Below are 27,070 nucleotides of genomic sequence, written 5' to 3'. Positions count from 1 at the left end.
CAGCTACAATTGGCTGAAAGCTGATGATTCATTTGAACAGGCTTTGAGGGGCTGGCAAATGAGGGTGGATGAGTTGGTGGTTGGAGGCGTGAAGACAGAACAGAAGGTGTGTGTGTAGATTTCAACCATAGCCTGTAACAGTTATACCTTGTTGTTGTTTGAACCGTCGCACACACAGGAATATATGCAAATATATGCAGATATCTTAATGTAAACACATTTTCCCAAGCTGTGCATGAGAGAGAGAGAGAGAGAGAGAGAGAGAGAGAGAGAGAGAGAGAGGGAGGGGTGTGAGAAAGGGATGGAGAGAGACTGATGACAGCCCGCAGCCCCCAGCAAAAGCAGAGCGCCTCGTCGTCTCCCAGACTGTGAGGAGGGAGAGCTGTTAGCTGTGCATGCGTTACGGTGCAACGCGAGCCCATCCGCTGGTATGAGTCCAATGTGAGCAACTGGCTCCAATTCGCTAACGCCCCTCAGCTGAAGGAGCCGCCACACTAACAGGTGAGTCTCAGCAGCAGCTTGACACGCTCATCAACCTCAGCCTCACCTGCCTTTTCAATAACAAAGAGTGCATTCTGACGTTCTCACAAATATGGCTGTTATTTACAAGCTTGTTAGGAAATGCAATTGCTAAAGAGTTTTCCAATGAAACAGGTGCATCCATCATAAGGTGAGAAAAGAGGAGGTGTTTTGTTTTGTTTTGTTTTGTTTTTTTTCTCATGAGTGCGAAGGCTTGCTTCCCTCATGAGTGACATGTGAAAAAGACTATGGGGACTTTGGGAGAAGCATGGCCTCTGATTGGAGTGAATCTGTCCGATATCCCGTTTCCCCCGGTGTAATCCATGTGTCCCTGAAAGCGCGAGTGGGTGGAGTGGGAACCGTTTCAGCAGTGGCGGTGCCGCCGTTATCTCAGCCTTGTATGAAAACCAAAGAGGGAAAACATAAAGGCTGCCGCTGTTTTTAACGCTGCGCTTGAGGCACACAGAAATGTTTGAAGCAATGTGCACACACGTTGCAGCTCACGGCGTGTAGACACAGTTGTAACACCACAACAGTCTGGAGGTGTTTGCATATTGGATTCTGCCTGTTTTTCTTCAGATTAGTGGGAGCCCTTTGTCAGAGACGCGCAAGAGAATAACTGCATCCAGCCTTGTTTGTTGCTGCATCGACAGTAGGCAATCTGTGTTCTACAAGACTGTCTAATCTCCATCAGAAGTGCCTAAAATGTTGTCTTGGTTCCCCAAGAGAGAAAATGATCCACATGCAGTGCAACATCTTGTTGTTGTTTTTTGTGTGTGTGTGCTTTGTCGACGTGTTAATGACACAAGTGGGCGACATCTCGTCGGCATCTGTATCACTTGACGGTTCAGCCATGTTGGAATGCCTGTCTCCTGTGCTGTGGCATCATGGGATGTGATCTGTATGTAATGGCAGCGTGTCAGTGTTGAGATTCTGAAAGGACGGCTTTCGGTGCGTGCGACTTGTAGGGGTGGACTCTTTTTCCACTTGAAGGAGGCCATATTTTGTGTTCAAGCAGAGAGGTGGGAGGTGTTAGTCAGAAGTGTCCACATGGCCAGCAAACCTCATCCTGACTGCACCTGTGAGTGAAGATCGGCCCTCGTGTTTGTGAGTCTGGATGCCGATGCTGCGGCCTCCAAGAGTCAACCATGTCGCAGCTCCCCGCCGTGACGTTTTTTTGTTGTTTTATTTTTCTAGCATCCATCCATCTATCCACACACGCGTCCCCGCCTTCATGCCGCTCCCAACCAGATTTGGAATGTTTGTCTCTTGACTTTCAGCAAGCGCTTCACCCCCTCCCACCTCCGCCGCATCACCGCTCTGGTCACCACAGAAACGGCTGATTCAGGAAGGGTGGGCGGGTGTCTCAGCGCTCTCGCCGCTGTGCCCCATACGGCGCTTTCACAGTGCGCCCGGGCTTGCGCGCCGCTTTTATGTGCCTGATATGCTGACGGCTCAGGTAGCTCGCTCAAACGTGACGCGATCGTGTCAACGCAACAACGGCGATTGGTTCGACTTTTTCAAATGACGCTTATGGTCTTTTGCTCGATTACCTTTTTCATAGTCGTGATACATCTCAGGCGAGCTCAGGTTTTCGTCGTTGAAATGTTTATTAGAGATTCTGACATCAGTTCTCACGGCTCGGTTTAGCTTGATGGAGAGCGCTCAGGTTGATTTTCTTTTCAGGGTTGGTGTGTTTAGAGACGATGCTACAGTTATTAATAATGCACGCTCCTGTGACCTGAACATTTAATAATAGATTTACCTTGACCTTTCTCTTATATAAGCAAGAGAAATCAGAACGTGCAGGACTGCCTCAAGAAAGAAACTATGAGTTTCACTTATTATATGTTGCGGTTTCACCGTGAACGATAATTAGCCATCGTAATCGGGTTTGATTTCTTTCCGTTGTCGTCCTTTCGTTCGTGCTGCAGGATGTTTAAGGATTGCTTTTGTTACCATGGTGATGGCAAGTACAGTCACTTGAAACAGCTTACTCTTCAAGGTGCCAGAACAAGAAATGAAAGTTGTTTCGACCGCATCCTATCCGAGCAGGACCCCGAGAGCTTGTCCTGCTGTGCCAGAATAAATTAAAATGGGAATTTGTTCTCGCCGAGGAAGTTATGATGGAAAGCAAGTCGTTTTCATTTCTCAAACCTCCTATTGATTAGAGTCATACTGTTAATATAACTTTCTGTTGAAATTATACGAGCTGCAGTTCGATGGGATGCCATGTCAAGCCGCTAGCAGTTTGTAATTTAATAAAACAAAGTAGTAGTTACAGCAAAATTGATTGGATGATATACGTATTTTCTCTTGGATTTAAATATGTCGGTATAAAATGTGAGTGAGCTGCGGCGATTCTCCACCCTGCAGTGTTCAACGGTGACGCAGCCAGAGACTGCAGACCCGCCATAAGAGTTCCAGAACAAAGAGCCCACGCTGTCATGTCGGAGACAAAGTCGACACGGACGATGACAAAGATGTCGCATTTTCACAGCGCATCAAAACGATGCCTGCCAACTGGGAGAATGTGACATGATAACCAGTTGCGCCTGCAGATTTGAGATCGGGTACTGGAGGGGCATCGGCGGCTGTCCCCGAGGCCGCGTTGTTTGTGTACCTGCTTTTACGCGTTTGATAAATATGCAGAGGCCAAAAATTGTATTAATGCAAGAGCACGGATAACATGGGTGTCAAACTCATTTTTTTCATGGGCCACATTCTTGTTAAGAGTTTTTGTTGGAGGGTCCTTATGACTGTGGTCAAATATATTTGAAGTATGATCGTCGCACATTTGCCCATTTTGAAATCTAAGGCCACTAAAAACTGTTCAAAAGAGGTATTGGAACAAAAACATTCTTGTTGTTTCCCCCCCAAATTTTTAAAAGTTGAGTACAAGTTGCAAATTTGGTATTTTAGCCAGAAACTTGAAGTCATAATTAGCATTTTACGGGCCACATAAAATGATGTGGCGGGCCGGATCGGTCCCCCGGGCCTTGAATTTGACACTGGTGCTATAGAACAATATGACGGAAGTGGATGCAAAAGGTAGTCTTCTGAATAATTACTTGAGTAAGCAGGTACTTGGTGAAAAACATCTCAAGTAGTGATTAACCTGTAAGTTCCTGTTTGGCCTTAAATCACAAAATGAATATGAAAGAGGAATACATATAAACCAGGAACGTGCAACTTCAGGGACAGAAACCTGTTTGAACCAGGAAATCAATTTTGCTTTTAAAAATTGCAAGGCCATCGAATCGAATTGAACCATTCCACTTTGAAATATATCAATGAAAAAAAATATATACATGAACCTAACGTGTCACGTGCCACGCGCAATTGTACATGAATGTGCAATATTACTCGATAGTGTTCATGGCTAAAAAAACAAAACAAAAAACCACAGATTATTTGGGAGTGTTGAAGCAGTTAAAACATAAAAATGGGGGTCAAAATGGACCAGGAAGGAGGCTAAGTAAATACCGGAGACAACAAGGTTCAGTCTACGACGTTGGGGTTCAACAGTGTTAGCCGTGACTTCTTTACCTCTCATTTACCTTCCTCTAAGTTTAGTTTACGCATGCCTGCGAGCTTCAATATTCCTAAATATAAATGTTTTCACACCCGTACAAGCTTTACACAAGGCAGAGGCTTATACTGCCTTCATCATCGTTTAAAAGCTAACGTTTAAGAGAAACACAAGAGCAGCTCCTTTTGGCTTCACTGCAGTATCGTCCGACTCCTCTTCGGGAAAAGTCTTGTTTGAGGGCAGAAAATAAGGCTCAGGCCGGGACAGTTACAAGTGTAAAGGCATATACTGTATGTAGCTTTAAACAATACCGCAACTTCAGAAAAATTTAAAGACCAGCTTTTATCACCCAGCTATCCATTTGACCATCAAGCGCAATGGCGGCGTTTTTAAAGAATGCACAATTCACTCTCAGTCTAAGAAAATTGCTTGGTTGAATTTGAACATTTCAAGTTAAAGGTTCCACAGTAAATTTACGTTACATGGAGTAAAAATACTGTAATCCATTTGCCATAATTCTCAGAGTACAAGTCGAGTTATTGGCCTTAGGTGTGATTGGGTATGCACACCAATGGTTGTTGGTCTCTGTGCGCCCTGCCATTGGCTGGCAACTAGTTGAGGGTGTCCCACGCCTTCTGCTCAAAGTCAGCTGAGATAGGCACCAGAAAGCCAGTGAGCCTTGAATGAATATAAGACGGCCGTAGAAAATGGATGGAAGAATTTCCAAAACCTTGTCACAAACTGAACAGCTCTCCTCACTGCCTCTCATTTTGCCTGCCATATGCTGGCATTGCCTTGCGTGCTGCTTTGCGTCTGCCTCTCAGACGCGCTATCAATCTATCACTATCGCAATTCATCTCACGTTCTATAAATCTTATTGTGCATGCTGAATTCACTGAATCCTCCTTCCAGAATGCACAAAATGAACTGTCTGGCAGTTTTGCACGTTTGGCATCCACATTCCAGGGTTGTTCATCAGAAACTGTTTGCGTGACCAAGCAAGACTTGGCACTTGCCATTTGCAAATCTTAAATAAATCAAGCCGAAAGAGTTCATGCCTGATACAAAAAAGTAGTTTTGGCGATGTGGGGATCAAGCAAGTCGTTTGACCAGAATACAATGTGGAGCATGTTTGATGAGGAGGCATGCGTCTTCCCAAACTTAGGTCATCATTAAGCATTCGCTTACTTGGTTGTGTCTCCAGAAAACACAAGCAAGAATCATCCAGTAATTTTACACCTATTTACTTCCTATTCACATTCGTCTTATACATTGTACCCGTCATTGTTGTCAAGTGAGCTCCCACCGGTGGCGCCACGGAGCCATTTTAAAGGTCTATGTCTATTCACTTATTTATCGTTAGATTCTGTTTTGTTTCATATTTACCGTATTTCAAGTTGCACAAGTCCAGCGTTTTTTGTTTTGGATTTTTTTTCCTTCATTTTCAATCCCCGTATCGGGGGGCTCAACTTTATACCCACATAACTCAAAACTAGGCATGGGACGATATCAGATTCTGAGAGTACGATAACCTTGAGCAAAAATATCAGGGTATCGCAACATCACGGTATTGAAATAACAGCTCACGAAACACATCATTTCAAAATCTTTTTGGGTAAATTCTTTTTCTACATTATAAAAACGGTATTATTATGAAAGAACACAACATTTATTAAAATCTTTACCATGCAAAATTTAAAAAATATGCAAATCAAATTGAAACAAACCTTTAGTGAGCAACGCTTGTTTTGCTCGCCAATAAACATATACTGTACATGAATTCTTTGAACACATCCAAGTTTAACTGAAATATTAATTAGTATAAAATAACAATATACTTTTTTTAAGTGATCAATCATTCAACTATTATGTGTATCAATGTAGATTCTATCATTTTCCGTCGACCATTTTCGACTACTATGTGTGTCCATTAATAGTACAATAGAGAGTCTGTCCTTTTGTGTTGACAATTCCCCCACACACTCGCGCTCGCACATGCGCTTGGTTAACTTGTAAATAGAAAAATATGGTAGTCTTTTCTTTTCATGTCTGCTCGTTTGGTTCTCCTCAGACCTGTTCTGTGCGTCTTCCGATCAGCATCCTTTAGCCACACATTGCTTGTCCATGGGTGCCTCATTGTCTCATCGGCATGTGTTTCATTCCCTGCTTTGTTGGTTCATTGTTGCCGCTGTTAATCATGTAATATTTACATTTGTTGTGAAATTAAATGCGGTGTTACTTTGTAACATGTTTTTTTTTTAAATCCTAGGGTTTTGAAGGAGGGGAGGATGTGGTTGAATTATTTGGGGGATTTTTATGTACCTTGTTTGCCCTTCAGCATTTTTTCCAGGATTCGGGTCCTCTTCTTGTTTCTGCCACTCTGCAACACCAAACTGTTTGTTATCACCATTTGCACATTAGATTGTCTTGCACATTAATAAATAATGTATCATAGCTAGTAAAGCACAGCACAACTTTTGTGACGGTTTTGTCTCTCAGTTACTTTGAGAAGTCCTTCGCTTCTATGACATTTGTGTCCCGACCTCAATGCCCCTTTCCACTCTGCCCATCTGGATCAGCTCTTTGAGCCATTCGCTGCGCTTCTCAATTATTGTATGACCAGATTGGCTGTTGAAAGCGGTGTTTTTACTGCATTTTGGGGTGAACGGAAGAAAAGGCAGTGGAATTGAAGATCAGGAAACGATTGCAAAGAAGTGCTCAAGCTTGAGCTTTAAATTTGATTGACCACAGTGTTAGTTTTGTTGTGTGTATCAGCATTTTCCACACTATCTCTGGAGCCCAGAAATTGCTGACTGGATCAATGTGCGATTTTCGCATGGCGAGAGGAAGACGTCTCCCATCGTAAAAAAAAAAATAATAAAGTAACAATTTGCATCCTGGCGGGAAAGCGACGAAAACAGACACGGTTGTGTTGCATATTGATTGATTCACGCTCGGCTAGCCTACCCGTGGGGTGTAAATATTATGACTGCCTTTGGTCACAATTGTTAACAGATTTGAGGTCATCTTCTTTGGTGCTCCACTGCCCCAAGGTTGCCGACTCACGCTATCTTCAGGCTAGTGACATCATTATTGGGATTCTTTTAGACGTGTGGGCGCACTCATACAAAAGGCCAGTCGGAATAGCTTACAGCTGAAGAACACGTAATCAAACAATGAACCCAATGAGCCACCCACATGCATGCACAACTGCAGAAGAAAAATGTCACAATAGAGAAATCTTTTCTCTTCCGCGTCAGTCAGCACTTTCTTAAATGTCTTATTTTAATTTCTCACTCTATTCAAACTGAGAGTTGTTGCTTTTCCCCATAGTCAGATGATATTCTCCGATACTCTAGGTGGCAGTAAATAGCATACAAACAACAGACTTCTTTTGAACAGACTCCTCATCTGCAAGGAGTTTTTTACGGTATTTAGATCATGGTATTCCTTTTCAGACAAATCATAAAGGTCTTTTTACCGATGCAGGAAATTGATGTAAGTATGAAAATGAATGCTTATTGTATGTAGATTTGTCCATTTTTTTCATTTTTCTTTTATTTTATTTATTTTTTTTATGTTGGATGGTTCTGTTAATAACTTCAGTCAGATTGTAGATTGCACAACACGTTTTTATGTTTACGTCCGAGACATGAATTTGCTATGTTGAAAAGTCCCCTGTTGTGGAAAATTTCTGGCTTCAACTGTGTCTACTACAGCACAGACGAGTGCGGCAGCAGCAGCAGACGACAGGTTGAAAATGGACAAGACATCTACAAGATGGACGTATGCCCACTTCTTTCAGTTCATCACAGCTAAGGACAAGAAGAATATAATAGTTAGGTGCACTTTGTGCGCCACACCTAAAGAGCTGTCCACTTTGCCAAATAGCACCTGAGAAGGAGCAGACAAAAACTCAGTACGTTAAACACAATAACGATGATGTAGGCTGAAATTGTGGAATGCACCAACTGCATTGCGATGCTGCGAAGCCAAGTTACAAAGGGATTTAAAATACAAAAGACGATTTTGTATCTTGTCATGCCTTTAAAGATTTGTAACACAGATAAAATGAATTGTACTGTTTTTAGGCTTATGCAAACATGCAACTTGATGTATGATGAGCGTACTGAGCTATATTTAGAATGCCAAATCCATTTTTCTAGTTATGTAGGTGTGAGTCATATAAAAGTAATGCAATCATAGTGTAATGTCCTAGATCTTAAATACAGTAATATTGTAATGTAACCACTGTAATTACTTTGAAATGACAGTAATAAGTCATAAATAATGCATTACAGCTTTGACAACACTTGCCCAACACTGGTCGTTTGTGCTCTGTGTGGCCCGCCTCTTACCCAGAGTCGGATAGCTAAGCTCCTTAGCCTAGTGGGGGTAAACATGACAAAAAATGGATGGATACATTTGGACTAACTTTGGATCTAATTTGAACTTGATGTAATCCTTCAGGATTAGTTCCTTGTTCTTCAAGTGGTTAAAATGTGCTTGGTTGCCCCGCAAGTGTCGACATGGACATTTTTTTTTTCTTAATCTTAAATCTGGACTTTTTTTTTTCTTTAAAGGACTTCTAGTTGCCCTACTAATCACCTATTAGCCACCGTACAACAAATGAAGATGATTTAATTAACGACACCAGCATAAACCATGAAATTGTCTTTTTTTAGTAGCCTTTGTAGAAACACAAATATTAACAACGTTTGTTTGGTTCCGCTACTTGAGATTTGATTTCTCAAAATTACTTTGATTAGCGATGTAAATACAAAGTGAAACGACTGCCGTCTCAGCAGCACAATACGATCGCTGTTCAGTCACCCTTGGGTGCAGGGTCTCTTCCAGTGCATCTGCAGTCCCGAACTTTGCCTGCAGCCTCTAGTGCTACAGTACTCGGTGTACAGCGGGTTCTAGGGCAGACGCCAATATATTCTGAGCTTTCCTATCTGTCTATCTCTCCTTCCCTTGTAAAAGTAGAATTTACAAAGTCACTGTGTCCTCACCAAAGCTGCTCCTGGCCATAAATTTGCATGCAATAGGGTAAAGCGTGGAATATTTTATACTGAAAAAGTCAGTTTAGTGTGGCTTCATAATGTTCTGAAAAAACACATTAAAGCATTCGAATGTTCCATTTCAGTCGTTCTGGGCGATAATTCACAGTTGACTAAATGAACTCATTTATCTGACTTTACAATTCGTAGACGTTTACTATATTTACCCTCGTCGCGATCAAACTGGGGCACAGCCCAAGCTCAAAGCTTGTTAAATCCGTTATTATTCGTGTTTGTTTGTGTTCTTTCGTGACCCTGTTCTTGGAAACGACCAAGACACGGACTTCGTCAGGTACAACTGACTGTAGAAGTACTGCCCACTGTGTACTGTGAAGATTTAACTGCAAATGTTCAAGACAAGTTACAATCCAAATGTATTTCAGATGAGGCCTTCACCGTTAACTCCAAATGAAATAGGAGATGAATGAACATTTGGGGGTGCAGCGAAGTACCCATTTTTTCCTTTCCTTATATCGTAAATTTCAGGATGCATCCATCACATTTTTTTACAAATGGTCTCGGACTATAGAGACATGGTTTATTACTTGAACATGCGTCATTTTGTCTATAGTCGAAAATCAACCGTTGCTTTCCTCTTTATCAGACAGTAAAAGACTTAAAGATTTTAAAATTCATGTCGTGGCACGTAACCCACATCTAATTTTTTGTCCTTTCTTTTGGAAAAATCTCACGTCTATTAAGTTACTGTTACACGTTTATTTTTCCGATCTGAAAGCAGTGATTATCCACAAATTTTCTTTTCGCTAACGTCACGTTACTATGGCTCCGCTCTACTGTAAATGGTTTGTCAAATTATCGGTGCTACCTGGCGAAGTGAACAGTTTTTTACGTGTTACGCTCTAAGTGCACCTAACTCTTCTATTGTACTCATCTCTGACAAACTGAAAGTAATGGCCGTATGTCCATTTTGTGTACGTATTGTCCATCTGTCGTCTGCCGCTGCCGCAACTCATCTCTGCTGTAGTAGGCGCTGACAACAGAAAGTCAACCTTTTGCCCCAGACGTTTCTCCTCCGATCTCGCTGGGTTTTTGCCGAAAAAAACCCACTACATTCAGGTTAAAAATGCATTGTACCGAGTACAATGTTACTATTTTTTTGGGTGTAATGCATTACCCTACCGCATTACGGCAAAACGTCATGCACTACCCCAACACTGTTCCAATTATTTCAATATCACTTCACATCATTGCAAATCATTCCACATTTCAATGTTTTCTTCATAAAGTATTTTAACCTTCAAATGCAAATTTGGAACTTGCATACGCCTGGCTTCACCTATGTTGCCCTTCAGCAATATCAGTGATTTTTTTTTTTTCTTTCTCCTGAGGAGATAATGTAATGTGCTATTTTCCCTAGCTTTTCACTTTAATGGCCGCTAGGCCAGAGACAACCAGCCATCTCTGTACTCACATTCTGTGCCTCTACTCTCACTCACCCTCACTGGGCCTAGTTGAACTTTGCTGCATCGTGTTTTCATGTGACATTGCTCATAGGTCAATGTATTGGCGCCTTTAGTGATAATGGTCATCGCCTCAAATGATAACCACACTGGTTCAATATTTCATCATTGTACTCTCTTATTGTGGTGCAAATGTTCAGAAATTTCAAAGAGATAACCCCAGCAAGCGAGTCAATTCTTTCCTTAAAGGTCAGATTGTGTCCAAATCTTTGTCTGGCTTTAGCTTGATACGTGTGTGCCCCCTTAGTCCTGGCATTGTCTGGTTTCGTCATGTTACATTCAACTTTTTTTGGCTTTGTTCATGTTGGAACAACTAGTGTGAGTCATTACTTGATTACATTGGAGCACAAAAGTGTTGGTTTAAAAATAAATCAATCAATCAATCAAAAACGGGATTAAACGGTGGCAGAGGAGTGGAATGAATCATACCCAGAGTGACTTTTTACTCATTTTCATTTTGGGTGGGAACCTTTGTATTTGAACAATTCCGGCAGTCTGAAACGATCATGGCATATTTTTAGTGGACAAGTCAAATAGATGTTACAGAAATCCGCAATGACAGGTCAGTTGTCAAGTAAGAGCTGTTCTGTTACTTGGAGAAATGGTTCTCAAACTTTTTAGAGTCAGGGACCCCTATTCGGAAATCAAATATTCCGAGGGACCCCATTGCACTTGTTTGCGGAAACAAAACCAAAGAAAAATAATTTAAACCAAACATAAGTGTTTTTTTTTTATTCACCAACCTATTCAATCCGACAACACGTATAATTGTTACTTTTGAGCCACGCTGAAGTTACAGAATAGAAATTGCAAATTGCACGCCTCCTCGTAACAAACTGGGTCAATTTCCCCCAAACAGGTTGCTGCCAAATATTTAGTAACTAAATAATCAAGCTGTATGATGACAATGTAGATTACAGGGGTCTATTTGACAAACAACAAAATTACTACATTTTTAAAAATATATATTAAATTGGTTGAATTGATTGCTTTTTGTAGTCATGAATACATTCGCAATTTAATATGAAATAAAATGAAGTTAACACAAATATCTATTTTTTTTTTTATAAATAACGCAAATTATTTCAGAGACCCTTTGTAGTCAGGCCACGAACTCCCAGGCGGCCTCGGACCCCACTTTGAGAACCACTGATTTACAGTATTTTGTGTTGGTCTAATCTGGGGATTCTCAACCTTTACTGAAGTTATTTATAAAGACACATATTCAACATTAGAAAAATCCTTGGCATATCAATAAATGAAAAGGTTTCAAAAAGTATGTATAAGCCATTTAATATTGAATATGTGCCATTTACATGTGGCAACTTTCAAAGTATATTTTAATTTCTAGTCCATGGGTCCATTGGAATTATGCATTTTGTTAGATGAGCCAGTAAAGGGGTGGTTGTCAAAACTTATTAAAATAAAAAAATGAATCAAAATCTTACTACTTTGGGTTTTTCATATTGGGAAACAAGCACGTTATTTTATACCATTGGAATTTTTTATTATAAATTACCTGCCCAAACCAGCCAATCAAAGATGCTGTAAGATGGTGCTATCCATCTTGACAGTGAGGATAGAATAGAATAGAATAGAATAGAATGGAATAGAATAGAATAGAACAGAATGCCCTCACTTTTGGGCTGCAGAATTATGGCCAAAATAATAATCACAATTATTTTGGTCAATATAGAAATCACGATTAGTCATCATCTTTAGTCAAACATGTCTATTTATTGCCATTTTTTAAACAAGCAGGAAATAAACAAAGCTTTGAGGCTTCATTCTTACAAAAAATAATAGTAATAAACTATAATAAATAAAGAAAATAATATTTAAAAAAAATAAATCACCCGAGACCTGGCAAAAACTTGGCACACAGGGCAACACAGATCACTTACTTGTTGAGTGCAAACCAATGAAAAGAATGAAGCCTACTTAGAACCTAGCACATTATTTACTTTTGAGTAAATTTAAATCAACTAGCAGACAAAGTATAATTTTTGGTGAATTCAAACTGAATATATTCCAATTTTATGTCAATCAGATTTTTCGGGGGGGGCTCAACACCATTTCACTCTGGTAAATAATATATTAGGGTGAGAAAGTAGAGGCTGTTGTCTTGGAAACACGTGGGAAACATTGCCCCCTGGTGGTTGGATGACAACGTGCTTGATTTGACATGTAAATCAGGCTTTTTAAATGTTAATATTGCCGAGGATCAGCTAAATTGATCGCGGCGGCCAATATCGTGGTCGCAATTAAGAATTGATTAATTGTGCAGCCCGACCTTATTGTCACCGTACAACAGGTATACAACGAAATTGGTAGCGCTGTTTGGAGTCTGTCTGTCGTCGTCTGTTTGGAGGGCTTTAATGAGCCCCGTTGAACGGAAGGGCAACAGTTTGAAAGCAGGATGAGTTCCTCGCTCTTCTCAGGTAGCGAGAACCGGCAGTGTAGTTCAGGGAGGACAGAGAGCATCAAGTGATTTTTCTGGGCGGCGTTGATCACCGGTGTGCATCGCATTCCTGTTGGCTGCCTGTTGGCATAGCCACACCATGATGCAATACCCTTGGACACTCTCATTTCGGTTCGGTAGACGGTCACCGGCGGCTGCTCCTCTTTCCTGAGCACGCTCAGGAAATGGAGTTGCTGCTGGGTTTTCTTCACCGCCGCCTTGATTTGGATGGTCCAGGATGTGTACTCCCAGGAGACTGAACGAGTGGAATCTTTCGCTGCCTTCTTGGCGGAATTCTCAATTTTGGCCTACAGCTGAAGGCCAGGCTCTTAGTCAAGGGGGAACCTTCTTACATGGCAGGCTCTTGATATGTGCCATTCACACGCCGCTTGTCCCTCTCTCCTACTTCCTCTCTGTTGTTCATCATGTTGCCATATAGTGTAACAACAAATAAACAACTTAAGGCAAACAATCATACTTACTCTTTAAATTCATAGTGATTATACGCAAGTGGGTGTGATCAACACAGTTGATCATGGCTGTGTTGCGGCACGACAAGCTAAATAGATGTTGACGTGGCATATGTCAAGTAAAAACCTCAGGAAATCAGCAGTGCGAAAGAAAAGTTGAATTTTTTGAAAATTCTGAGTATTTCAGGCAAGTTTTCCTGGCAGACACATTTTCTTGTTTTCGTTGGAAAGATTGAATAAATACATGTACAAACATTTCCAGTGAGAACTTTCGGACTTGCGTTATCCTAAACTCATACTCAACCACATGATCAATGTTTGATATAATCAATGGCCTCAAAGTGTTCCAGAATAAGAACATACTTGAAGCTTATGTCAACTGATATTTTAGTGCAGTGCTTCTCACCTGTATTTTGCAAGTTGTCTAAGTGTACATAGAACTGTATCATTTATGACCATAACAAAGCCAAAATGCAATATAAGTAAACCTTCAACAGCTGTTAACTACATTTTACAGCGTTTATACAGGTTACAGGCTAGTCTAAAACAGAAACAAATAACCAAGTGCATCAAAATGTCGTCAATTAAGAAGAAAAAGAAAGATGCCAATCCTTATTTTATTGCAATTACATGGCAAAAAAAGCCTTTTCCCTGCCACCCCATCTCAAACAATGTAAATTGATTGACATAAGAGTAAAAAAAAAAATTTTTTTTTTCTTTTTCCTATTTTTAAATTACGCTAAGCCCTCGTATACAGGTTTTTTTTTAATATTATTATTATTGCAATTCCATGGACCATTTAAGTAATTGTGATTTTTTCTCAGTCTTGTTATTACGTAGCATCGAATCTTATCTGACTCTTGTTTAGATTTATGTATTAAAAGAGCTTGGTGTGATTTTGCTTTTAAAGAAAAATATAAAGTACTTAAAGATTTGAATGGATAAATTGTTGCACAGTTGAGCAGAGCATTCTGCAATGCCTTTCCATGTAGTGTATTTTCTGCACTATAGGGCACATCTAAAAGCCTTCAATTTTTTCAAAAGCTGGCAGTGCGCCATATAATCCAGAGCACCTTATACAATGCATAAACAGTGCAGTTTTCATTTTTGCAGGGAGGAAAAAATAAAATAACTTGTACATGTACATTCTTCAATTTACCACTGTGTCAGTTATGAATGTATTTTTGACAAGTACAATTTTTATAAAACCCAGTTTGAAATTTTGAAGCAATTTATATGGAGACAAGCCGCAAAAAAAAAAAAAAAAAAAGTTTTTGTCAAAGAAAGTGCAATTTATTATCCTAAATCCATATGAACAAAACATTTTAAGGTCTTTGGTTGCAATTTGAGCCAAAAAAACTAAGTTTAATATTTAATTGAATCATAATTATTTTCTTTTAATGCAACCCTAGTCACGACCGTAGCTTCTATTCTATGCGCCTTATCTATGAAAACTGCTTTAAAATAGCCCATTAATTGAATGTGTGCCTTATAATCTAGTGTGCCTTATAATGTGGAAAATACGATAAACAACGAGTGGGGACACTGCAGTGACAATGTCACTCTGATTGCCTCTTGGGCCAGGAAATGCGTTTAACGTTTTGAAATTCCCTAAAAGAAGGCATTATCTAGCAAATAAAATTCTGCAAAATTTTGCGTTTTACTTGTAGTGTATGTGTCACATGACATGTGGTTGAATATGATTTTTTTTTTGATTCTTTGATTTTATTTTTTGACTGTACCCCTCTCTTAACATGTTTATTCAACCATTTCCATTGGCTAGCTGGACGGAGGGACTGCGGAGGTTAAAAACTATTTGAAGCACAATTATGCTTCAGTAGTATGTGTTTTGTGCGACCAGTGGGAGGACGTGTAAAAATGCATAGCAACAGCCTCATTCTTTTCTACTGCCGTTCTCACAAAATGCCCTCTCCCACGGAAACGCACAGACGCGCACACACGCATACACACAGAGATAACAGCCTCAAGCAAAACATGTAAATGGCTTCACACGAGAGGATTTGTTTCTGCGTGTGAAGCGGTAGTCAAGGGAGTGCAAGCACTGCTAACCCGCCTCACTCGGGTCACAAGATTTGTCTCCACGCAGGTTAGTCGATGTGACTTTTTGCCACTCCCGCGTGGCTGCCGTCGCACCTGGCCTGGCATTACAACCGGTCACACCTGTCCAGTGATCTGATGAAATCCCCCCTAACGGAGGAGGCTTTACGAAGCCAGAAGCCATCTATTTCCCTTCAGAAGCTTGCGGTGTTCGAGAGCGGCTGGCCTGTTGAAAGCCTGCAATTCTATTTCAGGCCATCCCACACACGCAGTGGGAGAGGGGCTGAATGTGTCACACGTTAATTACAGCATTTCAGCTCCTTGTGAAATTTTGTACAGCTGGAATTAAGAGAACCCCATTTTGGATTTTAGGAAGACACCTCCAGCCATTAGTACGTCAGAGCATGTGTGCGTGCACGCGTGTGATTTACCTGCACAGGCTCCTCGATCCAGGATTTGAGAAAAATGTGTCCTTCCAACTACGGATGACAGCGCGTGAGTAATGCAAGCAGCCAACTTGAGTGTGTTATGTTCCCAATTATATCACCGCTGTCGTCACCCACTCAGAGCTTTTCTCAGTCTGTTCTACCGACTGAACCGCAGAACGTAGATCCTACCCGGTCAACCCCCTTCTATTCATTTCTTGTTAGTCCTAATCCAAATAAAACACAGTAAGAATTTAATCCTCATAACGGGATTACGAGTTGATTGGGGCCACATGATTTTTTTTTTCCTTTTGTTTAATTAAAGGGTGACCATTTTTATGCTTTGATGATGTTCATCCCGGGCTGGTATGGAACGAGATTGCTGTCAAAAAAGACGGATGCGTGTTTAACGGTTGGTAAGAGCATACGTACGTACATGCAAATTGAGATGACGCCGCGCCAAGATACCAGGCAAAATAAATCAATTTGCGAGTCATCCAGGTAGCGAGGATCAAGCAGAGAAGGCTGCTCATACGAGTTTTGCAATTACGTATCTGTTCTGTTTGCCGTTCAATTCGGCCAGTTTTTCTGCTTCACGCATGCGCTGCGCCAATGACTGGCAGGTTGAATTCATTTGACTGGGATCTTGGCATGACGTCACCTGATTTGCATATCCATCTCAAATTCAAAGGATCAGATCCGCAAATCTTGCAAAGACGTGGTCGTGTCTTGCGATGTTGCAAAGGAGAGTTGTATTCAAAATACTTTTTGCATTCCTAGCTCAACGCGATTTAGAGTGGTACTTGTATAAATGGTTAAACATGCATACATCTGTTTGACAGCGCTCTTACTCCATGGAGTGATCAAGTCAGGTGAATTTGGAAAATGTGAGTTTCAAGAAAGGTTTGTCACTTCTAAGAAGAGACGGGATGAGACTTGCAAGGCTGTTCACAGCGACCCTGATAATGATTTTTCACACAGACATCGGTTGCACACACACCTTCTTACACACCTCCTTATGTGAGTCTGAGGATTAGGAAACAAAATGGAGGAATGAAAAATCCTTACCAGCTAACATTCTTTTTTTAAAAAAAAAAGAAAATAAAACATTTCAACAGACTTTGATTTATAAAACTTTTTGTCAATTTCACCAAACGAGCAAGTCTGAAAGGCTTTCTCTCTCTCTCTCTCTCTCTCTCTCTCTCTCTCTCTCTCTCGCTCTCTCGCTCTCTCGCTCTCTCTCGCTCTCGATCTCTCTCTCGCTCTCTCTCTAGCCACAAACAACGATCCCAAAACACTTAAACATGATTTCAAACTGAAAAATAAAACAGAAACGAGATAATTTACCATTATGCGCAGCAAGAAACAGCGTTACCTGCATTCCAACAACCTTTTATGATCAGAATGTCTGCTAGTATCTTTACGCAATCAAGCTGACACCTGACCAGCTTGGATCATGCGGCCATTATTGTGTCCAGAGGATTGCTGCACAGCCTGCAAAGGTCAAAGTATTAAATGAAAACAAACAGTTATTACTATTAATCAAACATAAGTGAGGTCAGGAAGGCGTGCAGAAGGGCCACAGTTTGACATTTGAGTGAGCCACCAGGCCAGAAGGGAGGATCTCACACACGCAGTTAGCTGTTGCATACACACACACACATATATACTGGAGACTCAAATGATTTCTACTGTAATAATAAAAATAATATCTATCTATCTATCTATCTATCTATCTATCTATCTATCTATCTATCTATCTATCTATCTATCTATCTATCTATCTATCTATCTATCTATCTATCTATCGTATACACACATATACACACACATACGCAAATATATATATATATATATATATATATATATATATATATATATATATATATATATATATATATATATATATAATTATAGAGTGGAAAACATGGTATGTCCCGTTTCTCCCCCTACCTCCATAAGTGCAACAGTTTGTTATTCGATATACGATGAAGAAATGTGTCTCGAAATACCATAATTTGGTCATCTTAACAGCACACAACGTTAGTGGGTTCATGTTAGTTGGACAGCAAAGTCAGGGCTAAACTTATGCTCGAATTTTTGTAAAATTCACTCAAATTGAAGTTAAAAAGGGGGGGGGGGGGGGGGTTTGACTTATACTCAAGGCCGACTTGTACGCGGAGAAATAGGGCATAGTATTCAAAAACTTGAAAGGTAACTTAAAGGTAAGGTAACCATGCGAGGTTAAGATGTATGATAGAGAGTTCAGTGCAGTGACGGTTAAGCAACACATCCTATTGTAAATGTCATGCACCTACAGTATTTTATCACTTGAACCAATACAAGCGGCTGTATTTTTTTTTTTTTTGTCTTCTCTAAACAACATATGCGCCAACGCTGGGTTTCGCCCGATGAGCTCAACACACGCACCGATGCCTAAGTTTTGCCAGTCCCATCAGTGCTGACACCAGTGCTTTGACCAAAACCAGCAGAGTGGCACTAACATGTGATGCACGGACATGGTGACAACGCAGTCATTTTGCAATTTGCAAACTCGAGTGACAAACGAAAGCCGCACAGCAGTGAATGCAAATGCAACGTTTCCCTCTGTTGCTAACAAATGGGGTTTGACCGGCTGCGGATTGTGTAAGCCCGATACGTTCGCGCTGAAGCCGGAACAAATATTTCCGCGCCTTTCTGCTAAATAGATCAACAACAAGGTGATGTGCCATGTGTTTTTATTCATCCTTTTTCCCTGCTCACACCGCAACTCTGCTCGCTCTCGTGCACTTGAATTAAATGCGTTAACCTGGTGCAAATCCAATATTCATACAGAACAGGAAACAAATGGTCTGTAATTAACACAACACAAAACCTCAGCATGTCCAAAAAAATAAATTCAACAAAACAAAATATCCAAAACAATATATTCAAACTCCGAATGAATGATGGTCGAAAGCAAGTGTCAAAACGGCAGGCCCTTGAGACTGATAGAAAAACTGGATTTGGGATTTTTTTCATATTTCACAAACGCAATATTAATTAGATTAATTAATTAATTAAATGCCTTGTGCAGGATAATGAGACTGCATAGAACATATTATTGTAAAATAATTTTTGACTTGACTTTCATCCTTTTAGATATGTTTATATTTGTCTCTTTTTTAAAAACATTTTAATTCAACGATCATTGGGTTCATTTCTTTCAATGCAGTGGCATTCAGTAACCCAGCTTTCTTTTTGTGGCGAAAACATCTACCTCTCTTTTGATGAAAGTGTTAAGCCCTCTCCATTTTAACTTTGGTCATGAATGTGGCATTTCGAAAGCTACTTATCTTTGACATGGTACTTGGAGTAAATACAGTCTGAACCAATTTAAAATACGGTGTCCATTACATAGTTCTGTGTGGTTTTGTTCAAATTAAGTTTGATCATAGAAGTGTTTTGGTTTTTTTTAATTTTCTTTCACACAAAACTCAACTAAGGACGTTATTGCTTTGAGTTTGAGGTTGTGCAATATTGCACAACTGAGTGGTAGTATTTCATATTGCATTGGGATTTGGATTCACAGCTGACCGTCATCGTGAGTAAACAGGGGCTCCCAAAACATTTTGTGAATTACAGCATCACCGACCCTCATCCTATTTCAACATCATGTCATTTTCACAAATCCACTTTTGTCTACTTTGTCATGCCAGGGACTTGTGCGACACGGGAATCTCCGGAGAGCGTACTTGTGAAGTGTCGGCCTGAAGGCAGCTGAACCACTGTCTCCGCGCAAAGGAACGTGAAGCAAGCGGAAAATATATAAACTTCTCTCTGTACCATGCTTGTGCCCTTTTTTTTTTTGGAAGCGGACGTGCGGCATCCTGGGACTGTGCTGCGTCAGAGAACTGCAATTACTAGCAGAGGCGGCTGTACGTCATGATTTTGCGTTGCGTCGGATAGCATTGGGACAAGCTGTTTCATGATCAAAGCTAGTGGTTTGAGGTTGCATTCATAAATATTGAATGTTGCTCAATCCTCATCAGGAGAGGGATGATTAATTTCAGTGTGTTGGAATGATAATTACACACAGTAGTTGTTTACAATGGGAATAATTGCCTACTTGCAGCTTTGAGATTAGCTGACGACAAATAACCCGTTGAGATGATTTGCATTCACCGCGGTGCATAAGATGAGAGGAGGGTTCACATACATTCAATTGGAAGTTAGTAAAGCTCAATGACTATGTGGGATAATGTGGGACATGATCAACACGCTGTTAATAAAGTCATTCATTCTCGTTGTGAATTAAATGGGGCATTTGCAGGGCTAAAACGGTTCGCAACTTCCCTCATCTTGCCACCCCTCAAAAACACGGCCTCACATAACCTGAAACTCAGGTAGTATTTTGGAAATGTAAAACTACAATTTTGCCTCTGATTTCTGTCGGTTTGGGTTGAATTTGACCCGCTGTTGTTTTTCGATCCAGTTTTTGGTAAATGAAGGCTAGGCGTTTTTGTGTTTGAAAGTGCATGAGAAGTCTTTGACTTAGTCACTCCTTTTAGCTCTGGTTGTTCTTCATTAGGGATAGTGGCTTCTTGATAGTAAAATTAGAGGTGCGCAATGGGGTAGGAGAGGGCTACTGATAGAATCCTGCTTTTGGCACATCGGTGATTTAATTTCTTATGACATGTGAGTGTTTTTTTGGGACAGACATTTCTAACCAGAAAGTGAAATGCCTAGTTGACTGAAGCCACGCCTCCCACCGAGCGGCTTCCGCTCCCCCTTCACGACATCGTTCGAGCGCCAACCGCCGCGTTTCGATCGGTATTGAGAGTCGGAGGCGGAGTGAATGAAGAAGCCAAAAACAGGCCTTTTACTGTCATCAGAATGAGCCGGAGAGCCAAGGCGTGTCAAGAGACCACACACGGTGCCACCCATTGCTCCGATCAAATCCGTCCCCTCGGACAACAACTGCTCATACTCACACATTTTCGCACAAACCTAAAATCCAAACAGAGCCACCTCGAATCTGGAACATAACAGTTTTTTTGTCAAATTATTTAATTGAACCTCCCCCATAAATGAGTGCAGTGCAACATTTTGGTTTATAAAATAATTCAATCTTTCAATCGTGCTGTATTTGCCTCATTACACCTGTTATATTTATTGTTGATTGTTGACATTCCAACCTTTTTCACCGGATGAAATGGAAAGTTCACCACTAGGCGAAGTGCAGCCCTTTATGTCCTGTTTGTAAAAGCTAACTAAATATACTGTGTTCTTTTTTACCATCAGCAGAAAACAATAATTACTGTTTAAACTAAAACAATAAATAAAATGAAAATAATAATTTCCAAAGACACACATATTTCCAAGGCCCTAGATGTCCAACAAAGTGCCAGACTTAAATGCGTGATGCCCAAATGCAATATTAATAGACAATGACTCACGGACGGATGGACAGACAGACTTTACTCAAATGGTTGTGGCGGGCGAACCAATTGGACTTAGAAAATAGTCAATGTCCTTCTGATGGACATAGATGGACATTCGATATACTGAACTATAAATCGGAGTTCCCAAACTTTTTGGAGTTAGGGACCCCTTTTTGGAAAGCACATTTTTCAAGGACCCCCATTGCAAATGTAACAAATAAAAAATCAAGGCAAAAACAAATTGTCTTTTTATTCACCAGCATATTCAGTTTGACAACAAGTACATTTTTTACATTTCAGCCTTGCTGAAGTTTCCAAAGAAAATATTATATATCGCATGCTTCCTCATCACAAACAGGTAAATATTTAGTAAATAAATAAATAATCAAGCTCTTTGATGATGACGTGGATTGCATGGTCCTATTTGACAGATTCCAAATGACCACATTTAAAAAATATACATTGAATTGATTGTTTTACTGATGAATACTTTCACAATTTAATATAAATAAAATGAAAGAAAAAAATAGATATAGAATTTTTGATTAATAACCCAAAATATTTCCCCCCTACAGACAGGCCGCGGACCCCACTTTGAGAACCTCTGATAAACAATTGAACTTACAAAAGCCCCTTGGAACACATGGTGTTGATTTTTGTCCTCTAAAAAGAAAGCCACAGAGTGGTGAAATTGTTTTTTTTTTTTCCTTTGGAGGTTGGAGTGGAACATAAGCCGAGGTGTCCAGATATACCGTATTTGATGGATCGCTATTTGGGGCATTATGTATGTTCAATATATGAACGACATCGTACATATACGTAATGTACATTTAGTCAAGGGCCGCTATCAGCATGACAACGTTAAATAGAGCCTCGGTCAGCTCGGGCGCTTGAGCGGAGCACCTCCTCTCTAGTGTCAGCTTTTACATAAATAAGAGCTTTTTCTCGCTATTTCTTTCTCTCGTGCACACCCACACGGAGGCTGTCAGAGGCACATGAGGATGGGAGGAAGGAGGGAGGTGGATGAAGCATGACACGTGAAAGGGGAAAAGCATTGCTCTTAGCCTTGCATCCACAGTCCTCTCTCCATTGTTTCTCTTCATTTTTCTCCCCTCCACTTCCTCGCACGTCCATAATGAGTTTTCACTCCAAGAAATTCCGGCTATAGTCGCTCTTCACGAACAAAGCGTCTCGCCGCGGCTCTTTTCAAACAGATAACTGATTTGCCGTAATTTCTGTCTTCTCCCCCCGAGCTCGGAGATGATGATTAATCGGCGTTAATTTATGTGTAAAAGAAGGAAGCGCTGATTGGATTTACCGTGGGCCATGGCAAATCATGACGGATCCGAAGATTAAATGAGAATGTGTGATTTGTAAAACATGATATGCCTTTAGCATGCGCATCCTTTATTATATACTGTACTATACTATAAATATATGGTCTGAGGCGTGACAAAGAACCCAGAAGACGCCCGGAAGTCTCACCGTGCACGTACTTTCTTGTCAAATCAGTAACACGTACATATCGTCACATACCGAGATGATGCACACCAACTGGTTGCTAGGGCAACTCAGCTTTTTCTGTCTCTTCCCAACTAATCCGCCATGCCTACTTTCTCGCTGGTCCAGTTGAGATGAGCGGTGATCTCTAGTCAGTGGTCAAAGCAGAGCCTTCAAATGAAATGATCCTTTTCATTTGTTACGGAATGCTCAGCTTTTCCCCAAACGCGTTATTATCTTCTCTGTATTGGAATCAAGTTATTTTGCACGAAAGGGCACATGAGACAACGATGTTATGATTGTAACTAATCAATAGCATGACAAAACGTTCATTCATTGAGTTCCTTTTTTTTATTTCAATGTTCTTGATAGCCTTTTGTCTGCAAAGGCTGAAAGGGCTTCACAGTGACTAAATCCAAAAACAACCAAAATCACAGCATCTTATGGTCACACACAGGATTTATGAAAGGCTTGCTCATTGGTGTCTTCAAGACCGTGTTATATCGGTAAGTGGTAGCCAAGTCATTCACACCTGAAAAAGCTGCAAAAAGAAAGATCATTCATTCTTTTGGTGCCCGGCGTTATTGGAAAATGCACCCACTAAAGTACTAGATGGTTAGCATTTTCACTGATATTTCAAGGCCTATGGAATATTTCGTGCTATGACTATGTAAACAAGGGTGGTATCCAATGAAAGATTGATTTACATTTCTTACATAGAATTACAAGTGCGTAATTTATGTGCAGTGGGTAAGGCTTCCTTCCCCAACGGTCACAATTCATCACTACAGTGCTCTATTGGCTTAAAGCAGTGCTTCTCAAATAGTGGGGGGGGGGGGAATCACCTCAGGGAAATATTGCAATAATGATCTGCTTTAGACTAAGCTGTAACTCGTTTAAACGCTGTAAAAAATACTTTACAGATGCTGAAAGATGATGTCTATTGCTTTTTTTGTTAATTAAAAATGATACAGGTTTAGGGATTCTAAAACATTTTTTCTATTTATAATAATCTAACGGCGTGTCGAGTGGGGGGGGCGCGAAAAGTTTGCTCTTTCTGAGGGGGGACTTGAGAAAATATAATTGCGAAACACTGGCTTAACGGACAGTGTGTGTGATCTAGACCGTTTTTCAGCAAAAGGGAATAAATTAAATGATTGTAAATTTCAAAACCTTGCAACTAAATGTGTTCTTAACGACCAACAGTATGTTTTAAATATAATCATAGGTTATCATTAAAATATATTACATGGGGGGGTGGCACCTCCGGAGGCAGCCATCTTTGTTATAGCTATGGACAATGATAAATGCGTACCCGCAGCACATCCTGCTGCTTGTGGTCTACAGCTTACACACTATCCCTTTCAGATTAAAATAAGCACTAGGATGTCAGCTTCCCTTTCATTAAAAAAAAAAAATAAGAGAATTCTCATCATTAGCACACAACTGAATTAATTTTAAAGATGAGAATTCTCGTCCATGGCACTGAAAGAGTTAAACGTTAATATAAAAAAAAAAAAAAGGAATGCATGGAGCGTCAAGCGATGTTGCAAAAATAAATAAAGTAAGACATATCTCTCCTGGAGTCAATGAAATCCAGCAGCCTCCAGAAAATGATGTGTTGCTTAATTAAATAATTATGTCTAGACGAGACACATATGGAAAGCTGCAGGTAGCAATTCTCCAAGAAAAGTCGCTTTACAACAGACATATCTCCATTTTGTCAACATGAAGTTGGTGTCTAACAAGCTGTCTTAGCTTGCAAATGTTTTTAAGCAACGGCAGCAGTGAAATGTGCAGCTTCTTTTTGATTAACGTCATCTGTTGCCAACACTATCTGCTTTCTGCGAGAAATTCAATCGTGACGCTGTTGTATGTGAAAGCTGATACGCTTGTTTGTGTCTTCTGAAACAAGCTCAGACAAAGTGAGGTGAAAAGTCTCTTCCAGAAGTGGAATATAAACGTGTTAATACCACCTGTATGTGGTTCACAGTTTAATGTGACCTGTCCTGTTGTATCGCTGTTGAACGTTTGGGGTTTTTAATGTTCTACTACCCGCTTCAATTCTCTGCTTTTGCCGATTTAGCAATCTGATTTTCCTTTTGGCACCTTAAGTCACGTTTGAAATAATGTTGAGCTGCCAAGCAGGCTGTTTGCTTGCCAGTGGGCCCGCTCTGAGTGTGCTACTAAAGAAGCACAGCCTCAGGCTCAAGGTTGCAAACCTGCAATTTTCACTGACAAAGAAATAAGCAGCATCCATGTTGGAACGATACACGGCGCTCACTTCTCTGCATGGGCGGGCGCGCACAGACCAGCTCATCACATGGAAGTATCTGCTGCTGTCACATTCATGGACAAGATTTATGTGGGAATATTTTTCTAAAATATTTAATATCTCATGGTCTGTAACATGCAGAGTTACATTAAGATTCGAGTGACTCAACTGAGATTTTCAAGCTACAATGCGAGCCCTTATTTATATACTAGCAAGATTTTTTTTTTTTTTAAATCATGTAGCCCAAGGTCCTTTTCTTCCTAAATTCCCAGATTTCCTATAACAAAACATGTTTCCTGTTTTCCTTTTCTTTACTTTGTGAACAATTCAAACTTAGAGGCAGCTTTCCTGGAACACATTAATTAGCTTGCTACAGGGCTAAAAACACATTGGCCAACGATTGCGTCATCTACTAATCACCAATGCTCTTACAACTTACGCTATAATTTTAACTTTTGGGTTCCTGGTAAATGACAATAAAGGAGGGAGGTTTTGGAGAAATATCAAAATTACCTGTGTTTTTGTTAGTAAGTTAGTAAAACTATATATCTATATGTATATATGATAATGTTTTACTTCTACTTTTAATTCTTGTTTTTCATCTGGCACTTTTTGCAGTGTATAAAAATGCAAAAGGCTCCTCTGTATTGTGGGCAACGTAGAATTGGCAGTGCAGCTCCGCAAACATTTTGGTGCCTTTAATGGGTGCCAATAAATCTGTGTGGTCCACATGTTGCCTTGTAAATGGAGAAGCAAACACTGAAGCATTGCCATATGATGTCCACTCTTGTTTTCCTATTTTTGACTCCCCTATGCCGCGTTTTACCCCCCAGTACCAAGTGTACCAGCATCCCCTGCAGCAACGCGTGTAACAGAGCATGTTGTGACAATCATGTCTCTGGAGATCGAGAAGACCATCACCAAGCTGATGTACGACTTCCAGAGGAACTCAACCTCTGACGATGACTCCGGATGCGCTCTGGAGGAGTACGCCTGGGTTCCACCCGGCCTCAGTCCGGAGCAGGTATATGCCCAATTTTCTCCTTATTCATCTTCAATTCAGAGGGGACTTTCAGCGCACGTTTGACAGCGCTGTGCCGCCACTCCCGCATGCTCCATTAGCTAATGTGTTTCTGCGCTGCAGCCAGACTGTAACGAATTGGAACTAAATCGGGAAGAGGAATTTAATTATTTGGGCGATCAGCGGCATTTTCCCAATAACACTAAGATGGTTAATTGACTGACTCCCTTCACGGTGCTTTTAGAGTCTCTGTGGCTGATAGGGATTGGGCGGGGTCAAGTAAATCACTGCATCTATAAGATGCCAGGCAGAATAAACGTTAAAGCTGACGTTGTGTAGGAAGCCAGTTCACGTTCACGTTCAGGCAGGCTGACAAGCGTGGCCAAATGTTAAAAAGCAACGCCGTGCTGACTGACTGATTACGGTGTTTCAACAGAGTCTGCGATGCAGTGAACAAATGTTGCGCGGGTCACTCTACCGGAGAAGCAGTTTCCCCCAGAAGCGACTGCAAAATTTGTATTGAATCTGACACAAACACATCACTTCAGAAATGAATTGATGATTCCGACACTCGGTGGCATCCTTTCTTTGAAAGTAGCCTTATTAAAATGAAACCCAAATGAATGAAAGTCGTTTGAGTCGATGAGTGCGTGGATACATTTAATTGAAATTGCGTGTTAGTCAGTTGATGCGCTCAGGTGCCACGACGAGCTCATTTGCAGTTTAAGTTCCTTTCAATTGTATGCCTGGCCAAGCTCATTTCATCGACTGCCAAGGACGAAGATACACTATGTGTTAGTTTCATCGGCTGTGGCGTTTGATGAACGTGTGATGGGCATAAT

At 40.6% G+C, this 27,070-nt stretch overlaps 1 protein-coding gene across 1 annotated transcript in view; it reads left to right on the top strand.

The window, feature by feature from the left end:
• Positions 1-345: 345 nt before the first annotated feature.
• The window catches only part of LOC148427003 (prickle-like protein 2), a 38,594-nt gene continuing 11,869 nt past the window's right edge, over positions 346-27,070 (top strand). Inside the window, exons 1-2 of the mRNA XM_088408591.1 lie at positions 346-501; positions 26,041-26,231. Of these exons, the coding sequence (XP_088264717.1) occupies positions 26,100-26,231 (132 nt within the window). The 5' untranslated portion in view covers positions 346-501; positions 26,041-26,099. The remainder of the gene's footprint in view (positions 502-26,040; positions 26,232-27,070) is intronic.

The sequence above is a fragment of the Hippichthys cyanospilos genome, chromosome 2 (genome assembly GCF_059441005.1).
Source record: "Hippichthys cyanospilos isolate Australia breed blue-spotted pipefish chromosome 2, RoL_Hcya_1.0, whole genome shotgun sequence".
Classification (NCBI taxonomy): domain Eukaryota; kingdom Metazoa; phylum Chordata; class Actinopteri; order Syngnathiformes; family Syngnathidae; genus Hippichthys; species Hippichthys cyanospilos.
Note: the sequence above shows the minus strand (reverse complement) of the source record. Positions and strands in the feature narration are given on the sequence as shown.